At 38.3% G+C, this 19321-nt stretch overlaps 1 protein-coding gene across 1 annotated transcript; it reads left to right on the forward strand.

Annotated features, from left to right (window-relative positions):
* Positions 1-13004: 13004 nt before the first annotated feature.
* Positions 13005-13532, forward strand: LOC122054797 (leucine-rich repeat extensin-like protein 3). Its single transcript, XM_042616228.1, has one exon. The coding sequence runs from the start codon at positions 13005-13007 to the stop codon at positions 13530-13532; it is 528 nt and encodes a 175-aa protein (XP_042472162.1).
* The last annotated feature ends 5789 nt before the right edge of the window (positions 13533-19321 follow it).

Raw genomic sequence — 19321 nt, forward strand, 5'->3', positions numbered from 1 at the left:
CAATCTAATTTGATAAACGAGCAAAAAGAGATACTATAGTCAGATTGAATGCAAAGGCAAAGAACACTATTAATACATACTGCATGTAAGCTTCTCTAGGTTAAGCAAAAAGTGATCGAGTTCAGATGTGCTCCTAGAGGACCAATAAAGCTATATAATGTCAAGAGAGTTACCATAAACAATCTCCATCTCTTTTCTACAAGAGGAAAAATCATATACAGATCAATTGTCGCTTAGTTAGAGTGAAAGCTATATATAATGGGTACTTTCCTAAGCGACAACTTGGTAACATGAAAAAAAAACAAGATGATGCATAGAGCAATCATACACAACTCTAAGATGATGTGGACAAGTGACAATCAAATAATGATCTGTATTATAAATAGTCTAGTGTTTATGAACACACTAAACATATTGAAGATCATAGCCACCACCCGTGCCACAATTATGTCCAAAAAGATCAGCTAGGTACACATGCACTTTGACACAAATTAATAATTTGATTCCTTACTATTGTCCAACCTGATTAGTGTTTATTACTTGGCATGTGTCCACAATTTAATTTTTTACTATTTTCCTTAATTTGATATCATCTGAACCTGATAATAATTATTTTCAACAAGAAAGAAGGCTTACCGCCCATGTCCAGAATCAGATATTGACCCACAAGAAAGAAGGCTTACTGCCCAACTATGCAATCTAATAATATCCACTATCTATCTTGTTCATATTCATATAGTTCTCATGCGTGTTCAATATTCTCCCAGATATGATGAGTACAATAATTCAAACTACATGTCATAATCATGCGATCGAAAAAATCAAGATCTTTGTTTGCACAACATGGAATTACTGTATAATAAGACACCTGAAAGAACAGAAAATGATTAAGCAACATATGTTGGCATCAGTCACATCATATGGTAATGCTCAAATACTCAGCATTAAATCCATAAAACCACCACATTTTAAGGCAGTAAACTTATGTTTACAGAGTTCTATTACAACTTGCTAAGTTGTTAGTAACGGGGCCAGCAACAACATACCTTTTCTATATTGTCCATCATTATTCCTTTAACCTCAGTTATATGAGCTTTCAGCTTTGAAAGTTTGCTCATTTCCTCTGGATGATTTATACAATACTCCATATGCTCCTTCAGCCTTGGACTGTAAAAAGCAGTCACATGTTAAAGTATGACCAAACAACTACAACTAAACTAACAAACTGTAAAATCCCACTATTTCTAGTTGCAAATGTTTTTAACTGAAAATTCCAATCAACCCTGTGAAGATCATCTCATGTTATACCAAGGGCAAAGAAATTGATAAACTAGAAGCTTAAGTACAACAATGTGTACATACCCAAATTCCCTATCAAGACTGTAAGCAGTGCTAAATCTGTCCCCAAACATATCAGCATCTTCCTCATCAATGAGTGGATGGGAGTTGTTACCACTGATACTTTGTCCATAGCGGTGCATGAAATCATCCTTGACACGTTCTAGAAACACAAATGGAACACTTCTTCCAGCTGCTTCATTAGCTACCATAGGAATACAAAGATAAGCAAGTCTTTGAAACAAAATAACCAACACGATCCAGATCCTCTAATCTCATGATCAAGTTTTTACTCAATTCGGATTGGTCAACTGATCCCCAAGTTCGGTCGACCGAACTTGCTAAATCTTCCTGGCCTTCTGTCCAAATGCAGCCTCTCCATATAGCACCTTCATTCAGTCGACTGATCCCATCGTTCGGTCGATCGATCAGCTGATGATCTTCGCCTCATTTGATCTGATCAACTCGGCTCGACTGAGTCTCTACTATCCTTGGTTCAGTCAACCGAACCTCTGGTCAACACTTCACCGAGAGATGGAATTCTGATCCTTTTGTACTGAGGTTCGGTCAACCAATCTGGTCATTCAATCGACCGATCAAGGCTAAATCTAACCCTGCAAAACTTGTTAGTTTCCTATAAAATAGAGTTAGACAAATAGCAATTAATATGTAAATAAATAACTTGACAGCCTTCGAATTATCTGGTTCTGACTTCGGATTTCCTCCGGAACCCCTAGGTGGAATCGACACTTAATGTTCCCTCAGTGGGGAGCGCGCCCTCACCTACTCCTCTCAGGAGAAGTTACCTATTGCCAGATCGGTCTTCTAGATCGATTGGACTTTTACTCAACACCTGAAGCTTCAGGACTTTTTGCTGAACACCCGCTCCACGACCCATTCAGTCTTTCACTTAGTCCGCGACCAAAAGGGTTTTCACCTAGAGTCCCAAACTCTTGGGTTTTGCCCAAAGCACCCAACCCGCCAAGACTTTCTACCTAGGGTTACCACCCCCCTAGGACCTAGGGTTACCACATCTTAGGATTTTTCACTTGCTTAACCGCAGCTAGGACTTTCCATCACCTAAGGTTACTGCCCCCTAGGACCTAGGGTTACCACCCCCTAGGGTTTTCCACCTGTCTATAATCCACTAGGACTTTTTCCTAAGACAACTTAGGGCTTTCCTGCAAGCTCAATCAACCTTAATAGATCACAAGACAACATAACTTTGGACCCTTTGATATAATCAAAACTTAGCTTCAATCATCTGGTGCTTCCTGCACCAAGAATCTCTCCCTTTTTTATTATGGCAACCTAGTTCAAAGTTAAGTAAAATATAACAATAATTAATGGAATTTTAGCATGAGCATAAATACAATAATTTGAAAAAAAAAACTCCCTTATGCTCCCTCTTTCACAAAAAATATATTTAACTCTTAACTTTGACTTTTCTCTCCCCCTTTGATATAAATCAAAAAGTAATATAAGTGGAGAGAAGGTTGTTTGACAAAAAAGTTTTTACTTTGTTTAACTTTAAGCTCCCCTTGAAAGGTAGTAATTAAAAAAAAAACTTATCTAATGTTTAATAGTTTAAAGTGAGTTAGTTTTTTCAAAAAACTTAGCTTTGAAAATAATTTCTTTGAAAAACACTTAGCTAAATTAGAAATGCTTTGAAAATACTTAACTTTTTCAACAAAAACTTAGCTAAACTTAATCTTTAAAAATTACTTAACTTAAAAAGGATTTTGATTAAAGCTTAGTTAAGTAATTAGCTTAAATTTTTTTGATAAAATCTTAGCTTAAGTACTTAGCTTAAAAAATACTTTTTCAAAAATATTTGAACTTATTTTTTCAAATAAGGTTTATTTTCAAAAATAGAAAAAAAACTGAACTTTTTAAACATTTATAAAATTAACTTTGAAATCTTAAAAAATAATTCTTTAATTAAAAAAAAATTAATGCCTTAAACTTCTTTACACTCCCCCTTAATTAATGCGAAAAACAAATGAATGCTTTTTAGGGTATCCTAAGTCCAAGCATGTTTTCCTAATTTTTCATCTCACCCATTCTAGATTATCAAGAATATTCAGCTTATAAGTTTGTGTGAGATAGAGTTAAATATTTATGATATTGAAGAATAATGAATTTGAAAAATAAGCTAAGTTAAATTTGAATTTCAATTCAATTTTGAATTTCAAAATATTTAAGTTTGAATTTTAGAATTTAAAATTAATTAATTAATAAATTAAGATTTTACAATTAATTATATTTTTAAAAATTAATCATGATTTGAAAATTAATTATGTTTTAAAAATTAATTATTCTTTAAAAATTAATTATTCTTTAAAAATAATTAACATTTTGAAAATCTAAAAATTAATTATCATTTAAAAATATTTAAGATTTTAAAAATTAATAATCAAATAATTAAGCTTTTAAAAATTAATTAAGATTTTGAAATTAATTATCCTTGTGAAATTAATTAAGATTTTGAAATTAATTAGTTTTTGAAATTAATCATGATTAATTAGATTTTGAAATTAATCATGATTTTGAAATTAATTAAAGTTTTGAAGTTAATTTTAAAATTTGATTGGTTTGAATTGGTTAGTTAAATTGAGTTAATTTTAGTTAAATTGAATTAATTTTAGTTGAATTATAATTAAGTTAATTTAATTGGATTGAGTTTAATTAATTTAGATTTGGTTAACTACTATATATTTTAAACCTAGATCCATCTCACCCTTTTGTAGATTTATAATTAAGGAACCTTATAGGTTTTGTGAGATGGTTGATTTATCTTTAGATTAACATCTAAGGAATTGATTCACATTTGAGTTACACTGAGATTTAATAGTCAGTTAATTAAATATATATTTTAATAATTGGCTTCCAGACTATGGCGAGACACTAGGCCTTCTTGGGTATTGGATCATCAACCACTTCTAGACAATGCCTTTTAAAAAAATTGAATATTTAATTCCCTTCCTAAAATTTCTAAGTCTAACTAGTCAAGTGTCAATCAAGCTTAAGTCTTTATCTATCCTAATCTAAGCATGTATAATGAAAAAAAACCAATAAAATAGTCATCAACCAAATTTATTTAATAACTATGATTTTTTTATTGGCTCCCCCTGGATTATAGCCTCGATAAGGTCTATCAAGGTAATGAATTTAATCCTTGGGGATCCAATATTGATCAAGTCAAACTTGATTAACCAAGTTAGACTTGGGGACCCATGCTTGGACTGTTCTTCTATTTGTTCTGTTGAAAAGAGATAAGTATGATTTGAACTTGTATTTGGTCTTTTATCCAAATCCAGATCGATTGTATACAACCCTTTATTTTTCAAGAATTAGATCAAGATTCTTGAAACCCAAGGTGAACCGTTCCAATGCTCCCTTTAGTTCTTTGACTTGATCTTTCAGACTGGAATTTTCTTTCTCAAGTTGTTAAATTTGAGTTGAAGTTCCAGTTTGAATAGGTTCGGTCAAAGAGCTTGGGCTAGTCACTTCCTTAAGGGCTGTTATCTCATTTTGGAGTGACTTGACTTGGATATTTAACTTGACTAATTTATGCATTAAATAATTAATTAAATTATACAATTTATCTACTTGAGAAGATCTTACAGCGTCGTTTGGCCCTTCGGAAGTAGATATGGATCGGTGGCTTCTCTCAGACTCGGCTTCAAATCCACTTTCAGTTCCAGACTCGTCAAGTTGTTCTCGGGCCGGAAGTGCGAGGAGAGTTGTCTGCTCGAGGTCCTCGTAGGAGTCTTCTAATGAAGATTCGCCCCACGTTGCTTGAAGTGCCTTTTTCTTCCATTGCTTCTTTGTTTTCTTCTAGTTTGGACAGTTTACTTTGATGTGTCCTTCTTGTTGCAGCCATAGCTGGTTACTTCTGACTTGATTTTAGGGCTTGGATCACCTTTTCGATCTCCTTTTTGGTGAATCCTTTCTTCTTCTTGTATAGTCTCCAGACTAGGTTTATGAGTTCGGCAACAATCACATCATCGTCTTCTAAGTCCGGTTCATCTATGAACTCGGGTTCAGTATGGTGCTTGAGATTTGGTTCTCGTGTTCTTCTTGCACCTGCAATCAAAGTAATACCTTTCTCATCTGACAATGCATTAGTTTGTTAATGAAGTTCAAATTTTGAAAAGAGTTCATCTAGTCTAATTGATGAAAGATCCTTGGATATTTTGTAGGCGTCTACCATTGATGCCCACAATGTATTGCTCAAAAAAGTGTTTAGTGTGTACCTTATTACGTCATAGTTCTCCACTTTATGCCCGATCACGTGGAGTCCATTTAAAAGATATTATATGCGAGCATGAAGTTGGCTTGCTTACTCACCTTCCTACATTTTTATATTATATAATTTATTTAATATTAAGTCTTATTTTCTTACCTTCATGTCGGAAGTGCCCTCGTGTAGCTCGATCAATTTTTCCCACAACTCCTTTGCATTGTTGAAGGGACCAACCCGGTTCAGCTCTTCTTTGGTTAGGTTGCATTGAAGTGTTTGTGTTGCTTTTGCATCGGCTTCAATCTTCTTGCAGGTTGGTGTGTCCCATTTGTCACATGGGACAAGGACTCCATCTTCGGTGGGAAATGTGAATCAGTTCTGAATTATTATCCACATTTCCACCTGCATCTTGAGATGGTACTCCATTCAGACCTTCAAGTAGCCGAAATCTTCGCCGGAGAAAAGAGGCGGGTGGACTGTGCTGTAGCCTTCTTGGTGGGCCATTAAAAAAGAATCTCGAACAAAAAATAATAATAACAAATGTACCAAGACTTGGTCTTGAATTAGTAGTGTAGGAGAAAATAAAATATTTCACTAATTTTGAAAAAATAATAAAATATTAAAAAAATATTATTACAAATTTTGGTAAATGTGATATTTTGCTAATGCGACCAATGGTGAAAAGATAAAAATAAATTTTTCAAAAGAATATTTTTTAAGCAAAAAAAGAAAGGCATGAGAATTTTTTTTAAGCAAAAATGGTATATAATTTTGTTCTTAAAAGAAGAATCCCCCTGCTCAATTGGTGGTTTCACCAAATCAGAGTGGCCTCACTCTGATACCAATTGTAAGATCGATGACGTGCTAGAGTGGGGGTGAATAGCACTCCTGGCTTATTAACTCATCTCAGAAATCACAAAGTAAATATGCAGTGGAAAAGAACAAAGCAAATGGAATCACTAACAAGTTTCTTTTACTTCGTTCAGAGCTTGTGATGACTCCTACTCCAAGGCCCGCGATCATTGATCACTTTCGATGGGCAATCACTAATAGCTCAGAAATGTTTTACAAGTAAGCAATTACAATTGCAATATTAAACTAAGTTGCCGGCAATACAAAGATGATGGAAAGGTTTGTCGATTGTCGGTGTAGCAGTTGAATGTTGTTGAAGCATTTTAGGGCAGCACACATGAGCACAAGTAGTTTGATTTTCAATGTTCCTGAACTGCTGGTTGCGACCTCTTTTTATAGCCTCTTCAAACCTGATCTAGATCCTTTGATCTCGGGATCAAGTTTTGACTCGACCTGGATCGGTCGACCGATCCCCAAGTTCAATCAATCGAACCTGCTAAATCCTCCTGGCCTTCCGTCTAGATGCAGCTTCTCCGGATAGCGCCTTCGTTTCATCGATGGATCCCGCCGTTGGTCAACCGATCAGTTGATGATCTTCGCCTCATCCGATCCAATCAACCCAGCTTGACTGAGTCTCTGTCTATCCTCGGTCCGGTTGACCGATCCTGAGGTTTGGTAAACTGAACCTCTGGTCAACACTTCACCGAGAGCTGGAATTTTGATCCTTTTGTACTGTGGTTCGATCGATCGATCAAGTCTAAGTCCAACCCTGCAAAACTTGTTAGTTTCTTGTAAAATAGAGTTAGACAAATAGAAATTAATATGTAAATAAATAACTTGACAGCCTTCAGACTGTCCAGTTCTGACTTCGAATTTCTTCCGGAAACCCTAAGTCGAACCGACACTTACTGTTCCCTCAGCGGGGAACGCATCCTCACCTACTCCTCTCAGGAGAAGTTATTTATTGCTAGACCGGTCCTCCAGACCGATTGGACTTTTGCTCAACACCCGAGGCTTCAGGACTTTCTGTTGAACGCCCTCTCCACGACCCATTCAGTCTTTCATCTAGTTAGCGACCATCAGGGTTTTCACCTAGAATCCCAGACTCTAGGGTTTTGCCCAAAGCACCCGACCCGCCAAGACTTTCCGCCTAGGGTTACTACTCCTAGGACCTGGGGTTACCACCCCCTAGGGTTTTCCACCTACTTAACCGCAGCTAGGACTTTCCATCACCTAAGGTTACCACTCCCTAGGACCTAGGGTTATCACCCCCTAGGGTTTTCCACCGGCCTAGAATCTACTAGAACTTTTGCCTAAGATAACTTAGGACTTTCCTGCAAGCTCAATCAACCTTATTATATCACAAGATAACTTAACTGTGGACCCTTTGACATAATCAAAAATCAGGTTCAATCATTTGGTACTTCCTGCACCAACATGAATCTCTTTCTCACTACTTGATATGTGCATGTGGAGGTAAGGGACATCTGACGAAGAAGTTTGTCTTCGATTTATATAAGCAAATGAGTGTTGGTTGAAGCAAGGGCTAGATGAAACTGAATTCAAATTTTTTTAGTAGTTCTTAGTCAAAGCAATGGTTAACCAGCTCAACCATATTTTATCTTCTTCTTCTTCCTCCTACTTAGTCAAAACTCTCCCCCGGTGTAAGACACTTATTTTAATTGCTTGAAAAGGTCCTTCCCCAGTGGAAGACACTTTCTTTTCCAGCATAAGCCTTCTCTTGGAGAAGGCAACCTTTTTCTTTAGCATTGTGGTGATTTAAGCACTAGAGGGATAAGTTGGCACCGCCGACTCCGGCTAATCAATGTTGATCTCGTAGATCGGAAGCTTGCTCAACTACGGTGGACTGTTGTTGGAAGTTGGCCTGGGTGTAGAAGAGAAGGAGTTCTACCTATGGAAACCCAACTTAAGTGGTGTAGCAAAACAGGAGATCTAGAGCCACATCACTACAATTGCATTATATCCTACTAAGGGTAAGTACATGGTTATTATTGAGACTTGTAAGGAAGCTATTTTCTTGAAGGGGTTGTTTGGTGAACTCTTTGAAGACTTACATGTTATCATAGTTTTGTGTGATAGTTAGAATGTTATATTTTCCTCACCAAAAATCAGATGTTTCATGAGAAGATAAAACGAATTAATATTCAATAAAATTGGGTATGATATCATTGGTCGTGGTGATATTACTGAGAGCAAAGTTAGTACCCATGATATAATTATGTTGATATGATGACCAAGTTATTCCTTGTAGCAAACTTTGTGCATTGCTTGGACTTTGTTGGCATTTTATATGGTTTTAGAGGATTTGTGGGTGAGGTACAGAATGTTTTGTTAAAGATTTATGTTTTATTTTTTTAGCATTTTACTAAACTCCATAGGCAAGTTTTGAGATTTTTTATTTCACGTACATAACTTTCATAATACTCAAATCACATAGTATAGTGTATTCCTGAAATACTCCTCTTTTTTCACTTTATGTCCATCATCCTATCTTTTCTGAAACTGGTTGATAAACCAAGAGTACTCTAAATCACTTAAAATCAAAACCAATATATTCTTGGAAGTCTTTTTAATATATTTATGCTCTCATATATAAATTTGATAGAGTGAATTAAAAACAGTAAATTAAATTGAAAGCATATCTCTAAATTTATGCTCTACCCATTCAAGCATTCACTGCTCTCAACTTACGCTATTGAAGTTAAATCTAAGAACATAAATTAAGAAGGTTTCATAAGTAGATTTATTTTGATTTGAAATGATTCAGAGTTATCTAAGTCTATCATGCAGTTTCAAACAAAACTAAGTAATGAACTAGCCTACACTATTTGAAAATTTAAAATTTTGAAAATTTTGATATACTTCTAACAAGGAAAGTCCTAGAAACTCATTGGTAGTATTGATTGGTGAGTATTATTACCCTAGGCCTTATAATGATATTTTGATAAATTTTCATCAAACATTTATAAGTTAAAAAATTTACTGTTCTCAATTTACTATATTGAATTCATATCTGAGAACATAAATACATCAAGGACTCTTCTAAGAGTTCATTGATTTTAATTTAAAATGATTTAGAGTTCTCTAGATCCATCAGTTATTTTTGTCTGAAACTTATTAATGGACCTACACGATTCAAAATTTTAAAAGTATAGTATTTTCGAATAATGGGAGTTCTAGTAATTCATTGGTGGTATTGGTTAGTGAGTATCATTGTCCTAGGTATTATAATGAACTTGTAATAAATTTTAGCAAGCCTTTGAGTTTAAAAACTTATCGCTCTTAATTTCAAATCAAAGTGTATATATATATTAAGAGGATTTTCAAAAATATATTGATTTTAATTTAAAGTGATTCAGAGTACTCTAAGTTCTTTCATCCCAAACTAGTTGATAAGAGGGGTTATTTCATAAAAATGCTACATAGTTTGTGTATTATGAAAGTTAAGTAAATGAAATGAAAAATCTTGAAATTGAATGCTTGGTTCAGTAATTAAAATGTAGTTTATTTTTCAGTTCTTGCTTTGGATTTCGCAACAGGCTAGCAGAGCTTGTTAAACTTTGTACTAGGTCTACCCTTAATTTTATCAATATGGACGAAGGGGCACACAGTCTAGTCTAACCATATTGTTTATTCACGTAGGTACAGCCAGTTCATCGGTGACTTATTTTACCAAGGAACCTCCTACATTTTTTATGCATGGTTTGATAGTGCCTTCAATAAAGTAGATTACACTGAGCGCGGCTGAGTATGGCAGTATCTGTCTAGTGGTGCAGGTCCACCTAGGAATACTGAGAGAAATTAACATAATCCATCATTAGCAATAATAATGGCATCTAGCCCACAAAATCCAGCCGCCGGATTGAAGAAAGTCCAATCAATCAATTTCTGAAACAAGGTACGTACATGAGGAGTAAATACATAACAGCGACTCGAACTGGTCAAACATTCGAGTTATTCGTTTTCTTTTTTTAAAAAAAAAATTGGAGAGAACGTGACCGATGAGATGTGCGTAGAGATTCTATTTAGGTGAATGGTGCATGTGATTTTGAGATGTGCTTGTTGATTTGAACTTGTATATTTTAGTCAATTATGTAGACATTGGGAATATTCTTTTATTTGATGTCGCCAAAGATAATTTTGACTTGAATAGAGGTCTTAATGACCCACATGCTGAGAAGTGTATATAGGAGTCGCCGAGGGCAGTCATTTTGGCATGTTGACATTAAGCTTTGTAGATGTTGAGTTGAGATAATTGAAGGTCAAGGTGTGCTCATGACTAGAGTAGGAATCAGGGGCATTTTGTGTCAAAATACTTGTGGGTATTTTAGTCTGCCTAGTGTACATTTGATGCATTTAGGGTGTGAGGGATGTAGTTTTAGATTTTATTTTATTTTTTATAATTATATTTGAAAAAAATCAATTAAATATAGCTTCTAGTAAAAGCTTTCAGTTTTATTAATTAATGTAAGTTGGCCTTGGATATCAATCAGATTTACATAGCGCGGGTTCCATGTCTACGTTGGATGAATTAGATGGATCCAATTTGGAAATTCTTAATTGGATTAGAATTTAGTTTAGCTAATTGATGCATGATAGAGTTAGCTAAACTGGACATTTTGATACAAGATTCGGATTCAGGACGAGCACATCGATATAGAGGTTGATTATCTCGATCTACATTAGAGGCGGGTACCATGACCTATCTATTTTGATACGTCTTATTGATATGTTTAGTAGATTTTAACAAATAGTAATAATTATGATTATATCTGCATCGACATGTCACTATTTATTTCCAAACATGTATTGCTTGTTACCTGTTTATTATTTATGTTATAGAGGTAGTGACATGCCATGCTCTATGATATACTAGATTAGTTAGATATCCTACTTGACATGTGTTCCTAGATCATATTATTTGATCCACATATCTTGGTACACATTAAATGGAGAGGGATAGGATCAAGATATTTCTATACTTAGTGTCATGCACCATCTCGCATGATTACATGTTGTGTGATAGTCGACTCCATTATTGTTGAGCGCATCGCCAGTTACATGGGTCTGCACACACAACCACTCATGGGTTAGTGGTTTTTATTTAGGTAGGGTGTGTTGCAGTAGGTTGCTCTGTTTGGCTCCGTTGGTCCGCTCATGGATAGCGTGACGCAGCGTGGTAGCCAGCAAGGATCACTCTCGGTCATCTCGTACCGGGAGATGAGAGCATTGCGCTCCCTCACTATGTTTGAGGTAGGAGGATAGGTATACTCTAACAGCAGCTCGTCCACTCGGTCGCTTAGGAGCAGAGATGACAGGGTGCACGGTTGTCACAACCCTACCCACTCGGTCTCACCATCGTGTGTGAGATGACTGACTGGCGTCAGGGGTTACCAAGACATGTTATTGGCATCATATGCATTATTTACATTTATTGTTTGTGTTTGTTGCACTTTATATGCTACATATTAGATGGATGCATTGTTTGACATGCATACAGGATTTATGATACTTTGGGTCTGACGGCCTTGATATCCCTATACCCAGGTTCTGGTTAGTACAGTTACTCCTTATCTTACAATTTTGCACTTTCTATATGTTATATTAGGAGACTGTACGTATAGTTATTACTATTTGTTACAGTTTACTATGCATATCGACTAGGTATTTGCTGAGTGTTGGACTCACACCCTGTTATTACCATTTTCAGGTTGAGGTTGTTCAGGAGGTTCCAGTCGCTAGTCCCCCACCATTGCGCATCACGACGAGTTCGCACAGTTTGGGTTTTACTTATTGTGTTAGACTATGTTTTTTTTTCCAGACTTATAGCTTGACATTTGAATATTGCATGTTTTGTTATTTGATGATGGGTTTTCATTTGGATGTATGCTGGAGTTTTATATTTTATGGGTGAAGTTGAATAGGATATCATATTTGTGTTTTATGAGTGTAGTTGAGTAGGATATCAGATTGGTGTTTTATGGGTGTAGTTGAGTAGGATTTTTGCGATGATTTCCTTATCTCTGCTTATGTTTAGTTGCTACTATTAAACTGTGTGGATGTTTGCTATATTTGTACTGTTATATATTATTATTGTTCCGGCCGTGTTGGCCGAGGTATATGTGGCCCTGAGGGCATTGTAAGAAATTTCATATTATCACCCATATAGGGGAGATGCTGTCGAAATTTTCTCTGGCATGGACTACCTGGGGCGTGACAATTTATTTGGTATCAGAGCCAGGTTTGCGTGTCAAACTTGTATTTTCAGATTTGTACGGATTTTCGTTATGATTATGTTTTGGAATTTCATTTTGGATTTGCACGAATTTCTTTCGATTTTCTCATACGGGATTCTAAGGTTATGTATGGGGACTGGACAACGACGGAACATCTCCTGACGGTAAATAGGTAAAAAGGTAATTTTATGATTTTAGTTACTTGTTGTAATATCTATGATATAACTTAACAGATATGAGGAGATCTACACGAGTAGCTGCGAGACGTGGTGCTAGACGGCCACGTAAGAGGATTTTGGGAATCTCTGGCAATGGACTCGCTAGAGATCCCTACTAGAGTTGAGCCTATCAGTCAGGGACAAACTCAAGATACTATGGGTGCGTCAGGTTCTCAGACTTTGATGGTTTCAGAGGTAACTACCCCGACCGTACCACCCGCCACACCCACTCCTACCGTATTTACGGTACCACCAGCGATACCACTGGCATACTCGACACCACCACCACCAGTGCCTACGGCATATCAGGCACCACTGCCACCGGTGCCCACTATATACGCGGCACCCGCACTAGCAGTAGCAGTTGCTCCACCTCTGGTACCACCACCCACCATACCTCCTGTCGCGCCCACCTATGTTGACCCTGCAGTGCCACCAATGGCACCTGCCTTAGTCTATGCTGCAGCACCGGGGATGCCTCCCCCGGACTATGCAGCGGTACCACCTGTTATACCAGATCCAGTGGTTCCGCCAGTTCCTGCAGCCGCCCTTACTCACCTCACTGATATAGTCGCGACACGAGCCCGAATTCCAGCACTGACAGAGTCGATGAACAGTTGATTCACACTCTTCTGAGGAGAGACTAATCCGAGTGTGGCTCAGTCCTGGATAGAGACTATGGAGCGAACCTTCTTCTACATGGCTTGCTCCGAGTGGGAGAAAGCAGAGCTAGCTATTTTCCATTTACGGGATGAGGTCGACACCTGGTGGGTTACGCAGCAATCCATCATAGCGAGCAGAACATCACTTGGGCCAGATTTAGAGAGGCTTTTGAGAGCCGCTACTTCTCACGTGCATATTAGATTGCTCTTCGACGGGATTTTCTGAGTTTGCAACAAAACAACCGCTCAGTGATGGAGTACAATGCCAAGTTTAATCGGTTAGCCGGGTTTTATCTAGAATTAGTTGTTGAGGACAGTTCCCGTATGTATCAATTTATCCAGGGACTAAATGGACATCTGCAAGTAAAGCTTGCCGGTTTCGGGAGTTCATCCTATTTAGAGACGTTGGATAGAACCCTCATGATTGAGTCAACTCAGCAGAGAGCGTTTCCAGACAAGAAAAGGAAGCAGACGGGTCAGACATCAGGACAGGCCCAGTCACCACAGGCAACCGGACAACAGCAGAGTGGTCGCAGTTAGCCAGGTCAGGGTACTTCTGGGGCTTTTAGTCAGCCTCAAAAGTCAGGGCAATCTTCATCAGGACGTTCCCGGTCTTCTCAGCAGAATTGGAAACAGCCTGCCAGCGACACTCACTGCACCAGATGTGGGTCAAGAGACCACGTCACCACAACCTGCTCCCTGGGACAGTCAGTTTGCTATTATTGCAAACTGCTCGGGCACCTGAGTCGAGATTATTTGCTGAAGGCTCAGCATATTGCTTCCGGAGTGGCTGGCCAGCAGAGGACAACTCCCGCGGCAGCAGCTGCATATGACATGCATGGACAGGAGCACTCCGATGCCCTCATAGTATCATAGAGCTTTGTTCTGGGACCACAGTATCTGACTCAGGGGCAGTATCAGCCACAGCCACTAGTCCAGTACCAGTCACAGCCCCAGCCGCTGGTCCAGTATCAATCACAGCCTACCTATCTGTCTCTGGCTCGGTACCCGACACCGTCACAATGGCAGGTTCACACTCAAGCGCAACAGCCTTTGGCAGCACTACCACATCCACCACCCCAGAGACTGGACATATTCATGCGGTTACTAGAGAGGATGCACAGTGGACCGACGGGTCCGTTTTCCGCGGTATGATTTTTCTTATGCATTATCCGCTGATATACTGATAGATACTGGTAGCTTGCATTATTTTATTTCCCATGCCTTTATGAAGGACATAGGTAGACTACCTACTCTTAGACCGCAGTGACTGACCATCTCCCTACCGTCTGGTGATTTATTGGACGTCACTCAGGAGTTTAGAGGTTGCCCGTTAGATTTTGGCAACATGATACTTGTTGATTTATTGGTGTTGGAAATGGTCGAGTTTGACATTATCCTTGGCATGGATTGGTTGTTAGTATATCATGCCACTGTTGATTGCCTGATGAGGGTGGTTATATTCCAGCCATTATGAGTTTTTGGTAATGTCATTTGGGTTTATCAATGCTCCAACAGTATTATGGATTGTTTGTGGTGGAGCATTGCTCCCACATATTATGGATTGTTTGTGGTGGAGTGTTGCTCCCACATGGTTTGGATTGTTGTGGTGGAGCGTTGCTCCCACATATTATAGATTGCTTGTAGAGGAGCGCTGCTCCCATATAGGTTGCATTGATGGTGGTAGAGCGTTGCTCCCACATATGTAGTATTTCTTGTGATGGAGCATTGCTATCACATTTGATGATCTATTTCTTTGGTGATTTATAGCTAGTGATCAGCTTTCAGAATTGTTGTCAGGAATCTTATAGTTGAGTATGCCTATTGTATGGACATTATGAGTTTTAGGTTTTACCATTTAGGCTTACAAAGTCATAGATGTTTTCATGGACTCGATGATTTCGGTATTCCTAGGTTGTTTGGATCGGTTTCCATTGTCCTTGTTGCCCTTCACATACTTCTGGAGATGTTTTAATAGAAACATCTATATTTGAAGTTCACATGGGTAGAAGCCTACGAGACCAGCTTCCAGGAGCTGAAGCGGAGATTAGTGTCGGCTCTAGTTTTGGTTTTGCCCGCTGGAGAGGATGGATTCGTACTTTACACCGATGTATCTCTTCAGGGTTTGGGCACTGTCCTGATGCAGCACGGCAGGGCAGTTTCCTATATTTCTCGTCAGTTGAAGGAGCATGAGAAGAACTACCCAGTACATGATTTGGAGCTAGCCACCATCATCTGTACGACATTACCTTTGAGATTCTTACGGATCATAAGAGTCTTAAATATATTTTCACCCAGGAGGAACTCAATCTCCGACAGAGGAGATGGATGGAGTTCCTGAAGGATTACGATTATACCATTAGCTACCACCCGGGGAAAGCTAATGTGGTTGTTGATGCACTCAGCAGGAAGTCGAGAGGGACTTTGGCTTGCCACCGAGCTTCAGTCACAGATTTGATTTAGGGCTTTTCCGAGTTGGGCCTTCAGAAGCAGGGACGGATATAGCAGGGTATATTGGTTACCATGGTTGCTTAGTCATCGATCAGGACAAGGATCTGAGAGGCCCAGGCTGAAGATCAACACTTATAGTTCATTGGCAGTCGGATAGCTTCCGGGCAGCAGACCGAGTTCACACGAGATGAGGAGGGTATTATATATTTCCGAGGCAGATTATACGTACCTCAGTCTCACTCAGTCTTCCAGGAGCTACTTCAGGAGGCTCATCGCTCTCGATTTACGATCCATCCAGGAGGGACCCGTATGTATCGAGATTTGAGGCGTTCCTACTGGTGGAATGGTTTGAAGAAAGACATCGCGGTATTTGTAGCAAGATGTCTTGTCTGTCAGTAGGTGAAGGTGGAGCACCAGAGACTTGCAGGATTACTTCAGCGGATTCCTATTCCAGAGTGGAAATGAGATCACATATTACCCTGGATTTTGTGATGGGGTTGTTAGTTAGAGCCCTAGAGCCAATCATTTGATAATTGTTGTATGGACTCGTTGTATCATATTCTTATATATATGAATGAATTTGTTTATGGTTATTATGCTTACTTGTATTGATGCCAAATAACTAAGTATAATAACGTCCTTGAGTAGAAGGTTCTTACCTATATCAATCGGTTAGTTGAATCGATAGTGAGATGATATAGGGAACACTACTCTTAATCATTCCTAGTCAAGTATTAGCATTAAGGGACAATGTTAATGCAATGAGACTAGCATGTAGGTCAACTCGATGACTTGATCTCACAAGTCATGGATATAGAGATATTAAGTTGACACATGGGTATGCATTGGAGAATGTATACTGAATGATCCACCATGAGAAAGTATCATAGATCGTTATATGAGTGTCATATACTTTCTCATGTGGCTATTAGTATGACTATTAGTCCTTGGACTTGAAGTCACAATGGTTCCCTACATAAGGAGTTATGTACTTTGGCTTCGTCAAACATCACCCGTAACTGGGTGGACTATATAGGCGATTACTGGGTATGTAACAAATTATGTGGAGGGATGTGAGTGATGTAGATGGGATCTATCCCTCCTATATGATGGGAGAGATATCGATATTCTTGATAGAGTGAGACCACTAAGTGCATGGCCATGCCCAAATGAGTCAGTATGAGATGTTGAGCTCATTTGATTGAGTAAGTCTACTTGGGATTCAAGATTTAGATTGATTAGAGGATGACACGGTCTATGCCTCATATTGATCAATCTAGATGTCAAGGATAGAAGGACAATTATCATATATTGTGAAGAGTCACAATTAGTAGTCACAAGGTGATGTTGGATCTCAACATTCATATAACTTGGGTAGTAATGATGTGTTGCTAGATACCGCTCATTACTTATGCTTCTAAATGGGTTTAGGAGCATTGCCAATGTTATAAGAACCTATAGGGTCACACACAAAGGGCAATTAGGTGGAGATTAGGTTCATTTGATGAACCTAAAGGATTAGGTCCATGTGATGAACCAAATTGGATTAAGAGTAACACAAATTAGGCTAATTGAGTTGGACTCAATTTGGTTCATGTGTTAGATGAGTCCAATTTGGACTTAGACTCATTGAGTCAATTTAATTCAATGAATAGAGTTTCATTAAATTAAAATTGACTTGAACCCATGGTTAGATTTGATCAACTATGGGAGAGAAGTGGTCAAGTTTGACTTGACTTGAGAGGAAGATAAAGTGTCAAGTTTGACTTGACCATTTGCCACCTCATTGGTGAGTTGGCAAAGAGTGGACCAATGATGATGCTCCACATCATCATGGTTGCTTAAGTGGGATGCCACCTCATGGGAGTTACCAAGAGTTGTGACTCTTGGTATTCCATGGAGGTTATTAACATCTTAATGTGGCCAGCCACAATTATTCAAGAGAGGAGTTTTTTTCATTTTGTGTGTAACTCTCATCTTCTTCCTCAAGCTCTCTTCTCTCCCTCTCTTCCTCCATTGCCGAGAGCTACAATGGGTGCTAGCACACTCTAGTGTCTTTTCTCCATCTTCTTGTTCGTGTGGATACACATAGAGGAGTGTCTACTTTGACATTCTCGAGATCCGGCATCATTTGGACGAGCGGGATTAAGCGATGGGCATCGCTTCAAAGGTATACCTTCTGATCTTGTAGATCTAATGTAGATCTAGGAGTAGAGAAACTCGTACATGAATTTTAAACTTCGCACGGATCCGGTAGCATGGGAATCGGGGTTTCCGCAACGCAAAAAGGCAGTTTTTGCGGCCCAAAAATCCCTACAGTGGTATCAGAGCCACGTGCGAAGCGCGTACGTGTTTATTTTGTGTTTTTATGAAAAACTTTCAGTTCTGTAACTTTCTGTGAATTTCCTAATTTTATATGTTTTATGGGTAATTTTCTCATAGAAGCGAAGCAACAAATGTTTCGACACTTATAGGCTTCGACTACCGAGAAAATCTTTCCGAAATGGCAAGGTTTCGCCCAATTCATTTTGGGACAGCAGACTAAGGCGCTATAAGATCGCTTAGGAACACTCGCGATGATTATATCGCGGGTAAGGGTGCTTCCCCTAACCCCGCAAGGGGCTTCGTTCCGCGATTGCACCCGAAAATCGCTAAACGGGACCGCTGGGAATTTTTACTCATAAAATTGTAAAAAATTGTGGGAAATTTATAGAAATTTATAGAAATTATATAATTTAGAATTATGTATCATTTTGTGATGGTCATGGTCCAAAGACCCCAGTTTGATTGAAAAATTGTGTTGTAATTTATATTATGGCCCGCGTGCCATTTTCTGTGATGTGCGTGTTGTATATGATACGCGACCTGCGCGTCGTGCCTTTCTGTAACACCCATAGGATCCCTAGAAATTTTACATGAATTTATGCATGGTTAAATAGGTTTCATGTGGACTCTTCTTAAAAAAAAAAAAGAAAAAAAGAACCAACAAGAGGCATGACCAAGGATTGAACCTTGGCCCTCTTAGTAAGTAGTTCCATGTTATAACTAGTAGCCCCAGGCGGGGTGTGCTGTTATGAAAAGAGGGAAATTATGGTTAATGGTAAGGAAAGTGAAGGCTCTCTTCACTAAGAAGGGGAAGCCAAGTTTCCTTCTTCTTCTTACAATGAAAAGAGAGTTTTGCTTTCTCCCTTCATTTAGGATGAGTAAAAGAAAAGGGAAGGAAAAGTTCATTTTTCTTTCTTCCTTTCATTTGGAATAAAAGGAGAAAAGGAAAGAGAAAATTTCATTTTCTTCTCT

Source organism: Zingiber officinale, chromosome 3B (genome assembly GCF_018446385.1).
Source record: "Zingiber officinale cultivar Zhangliang chromosome 3B, Zo_v1.1, whole genome shotgun sequence".
NCBI lineage: Eukaryota > Viridiplantae > Streptophyta > Magnoliopsida > Zingiberales > Zingiberaceae > Zingiber > Zingiber officinale.

What these genes read in the sequence shown, in the direction of transcription:
- LOC122054797 (XM_042616228.1), top strand. Translation starts at nt 13,005, where the DNA reads ATGGACTCGCTAGAGATCCCTACTAGAGTTGAGCCTATCAGTCAGGGA.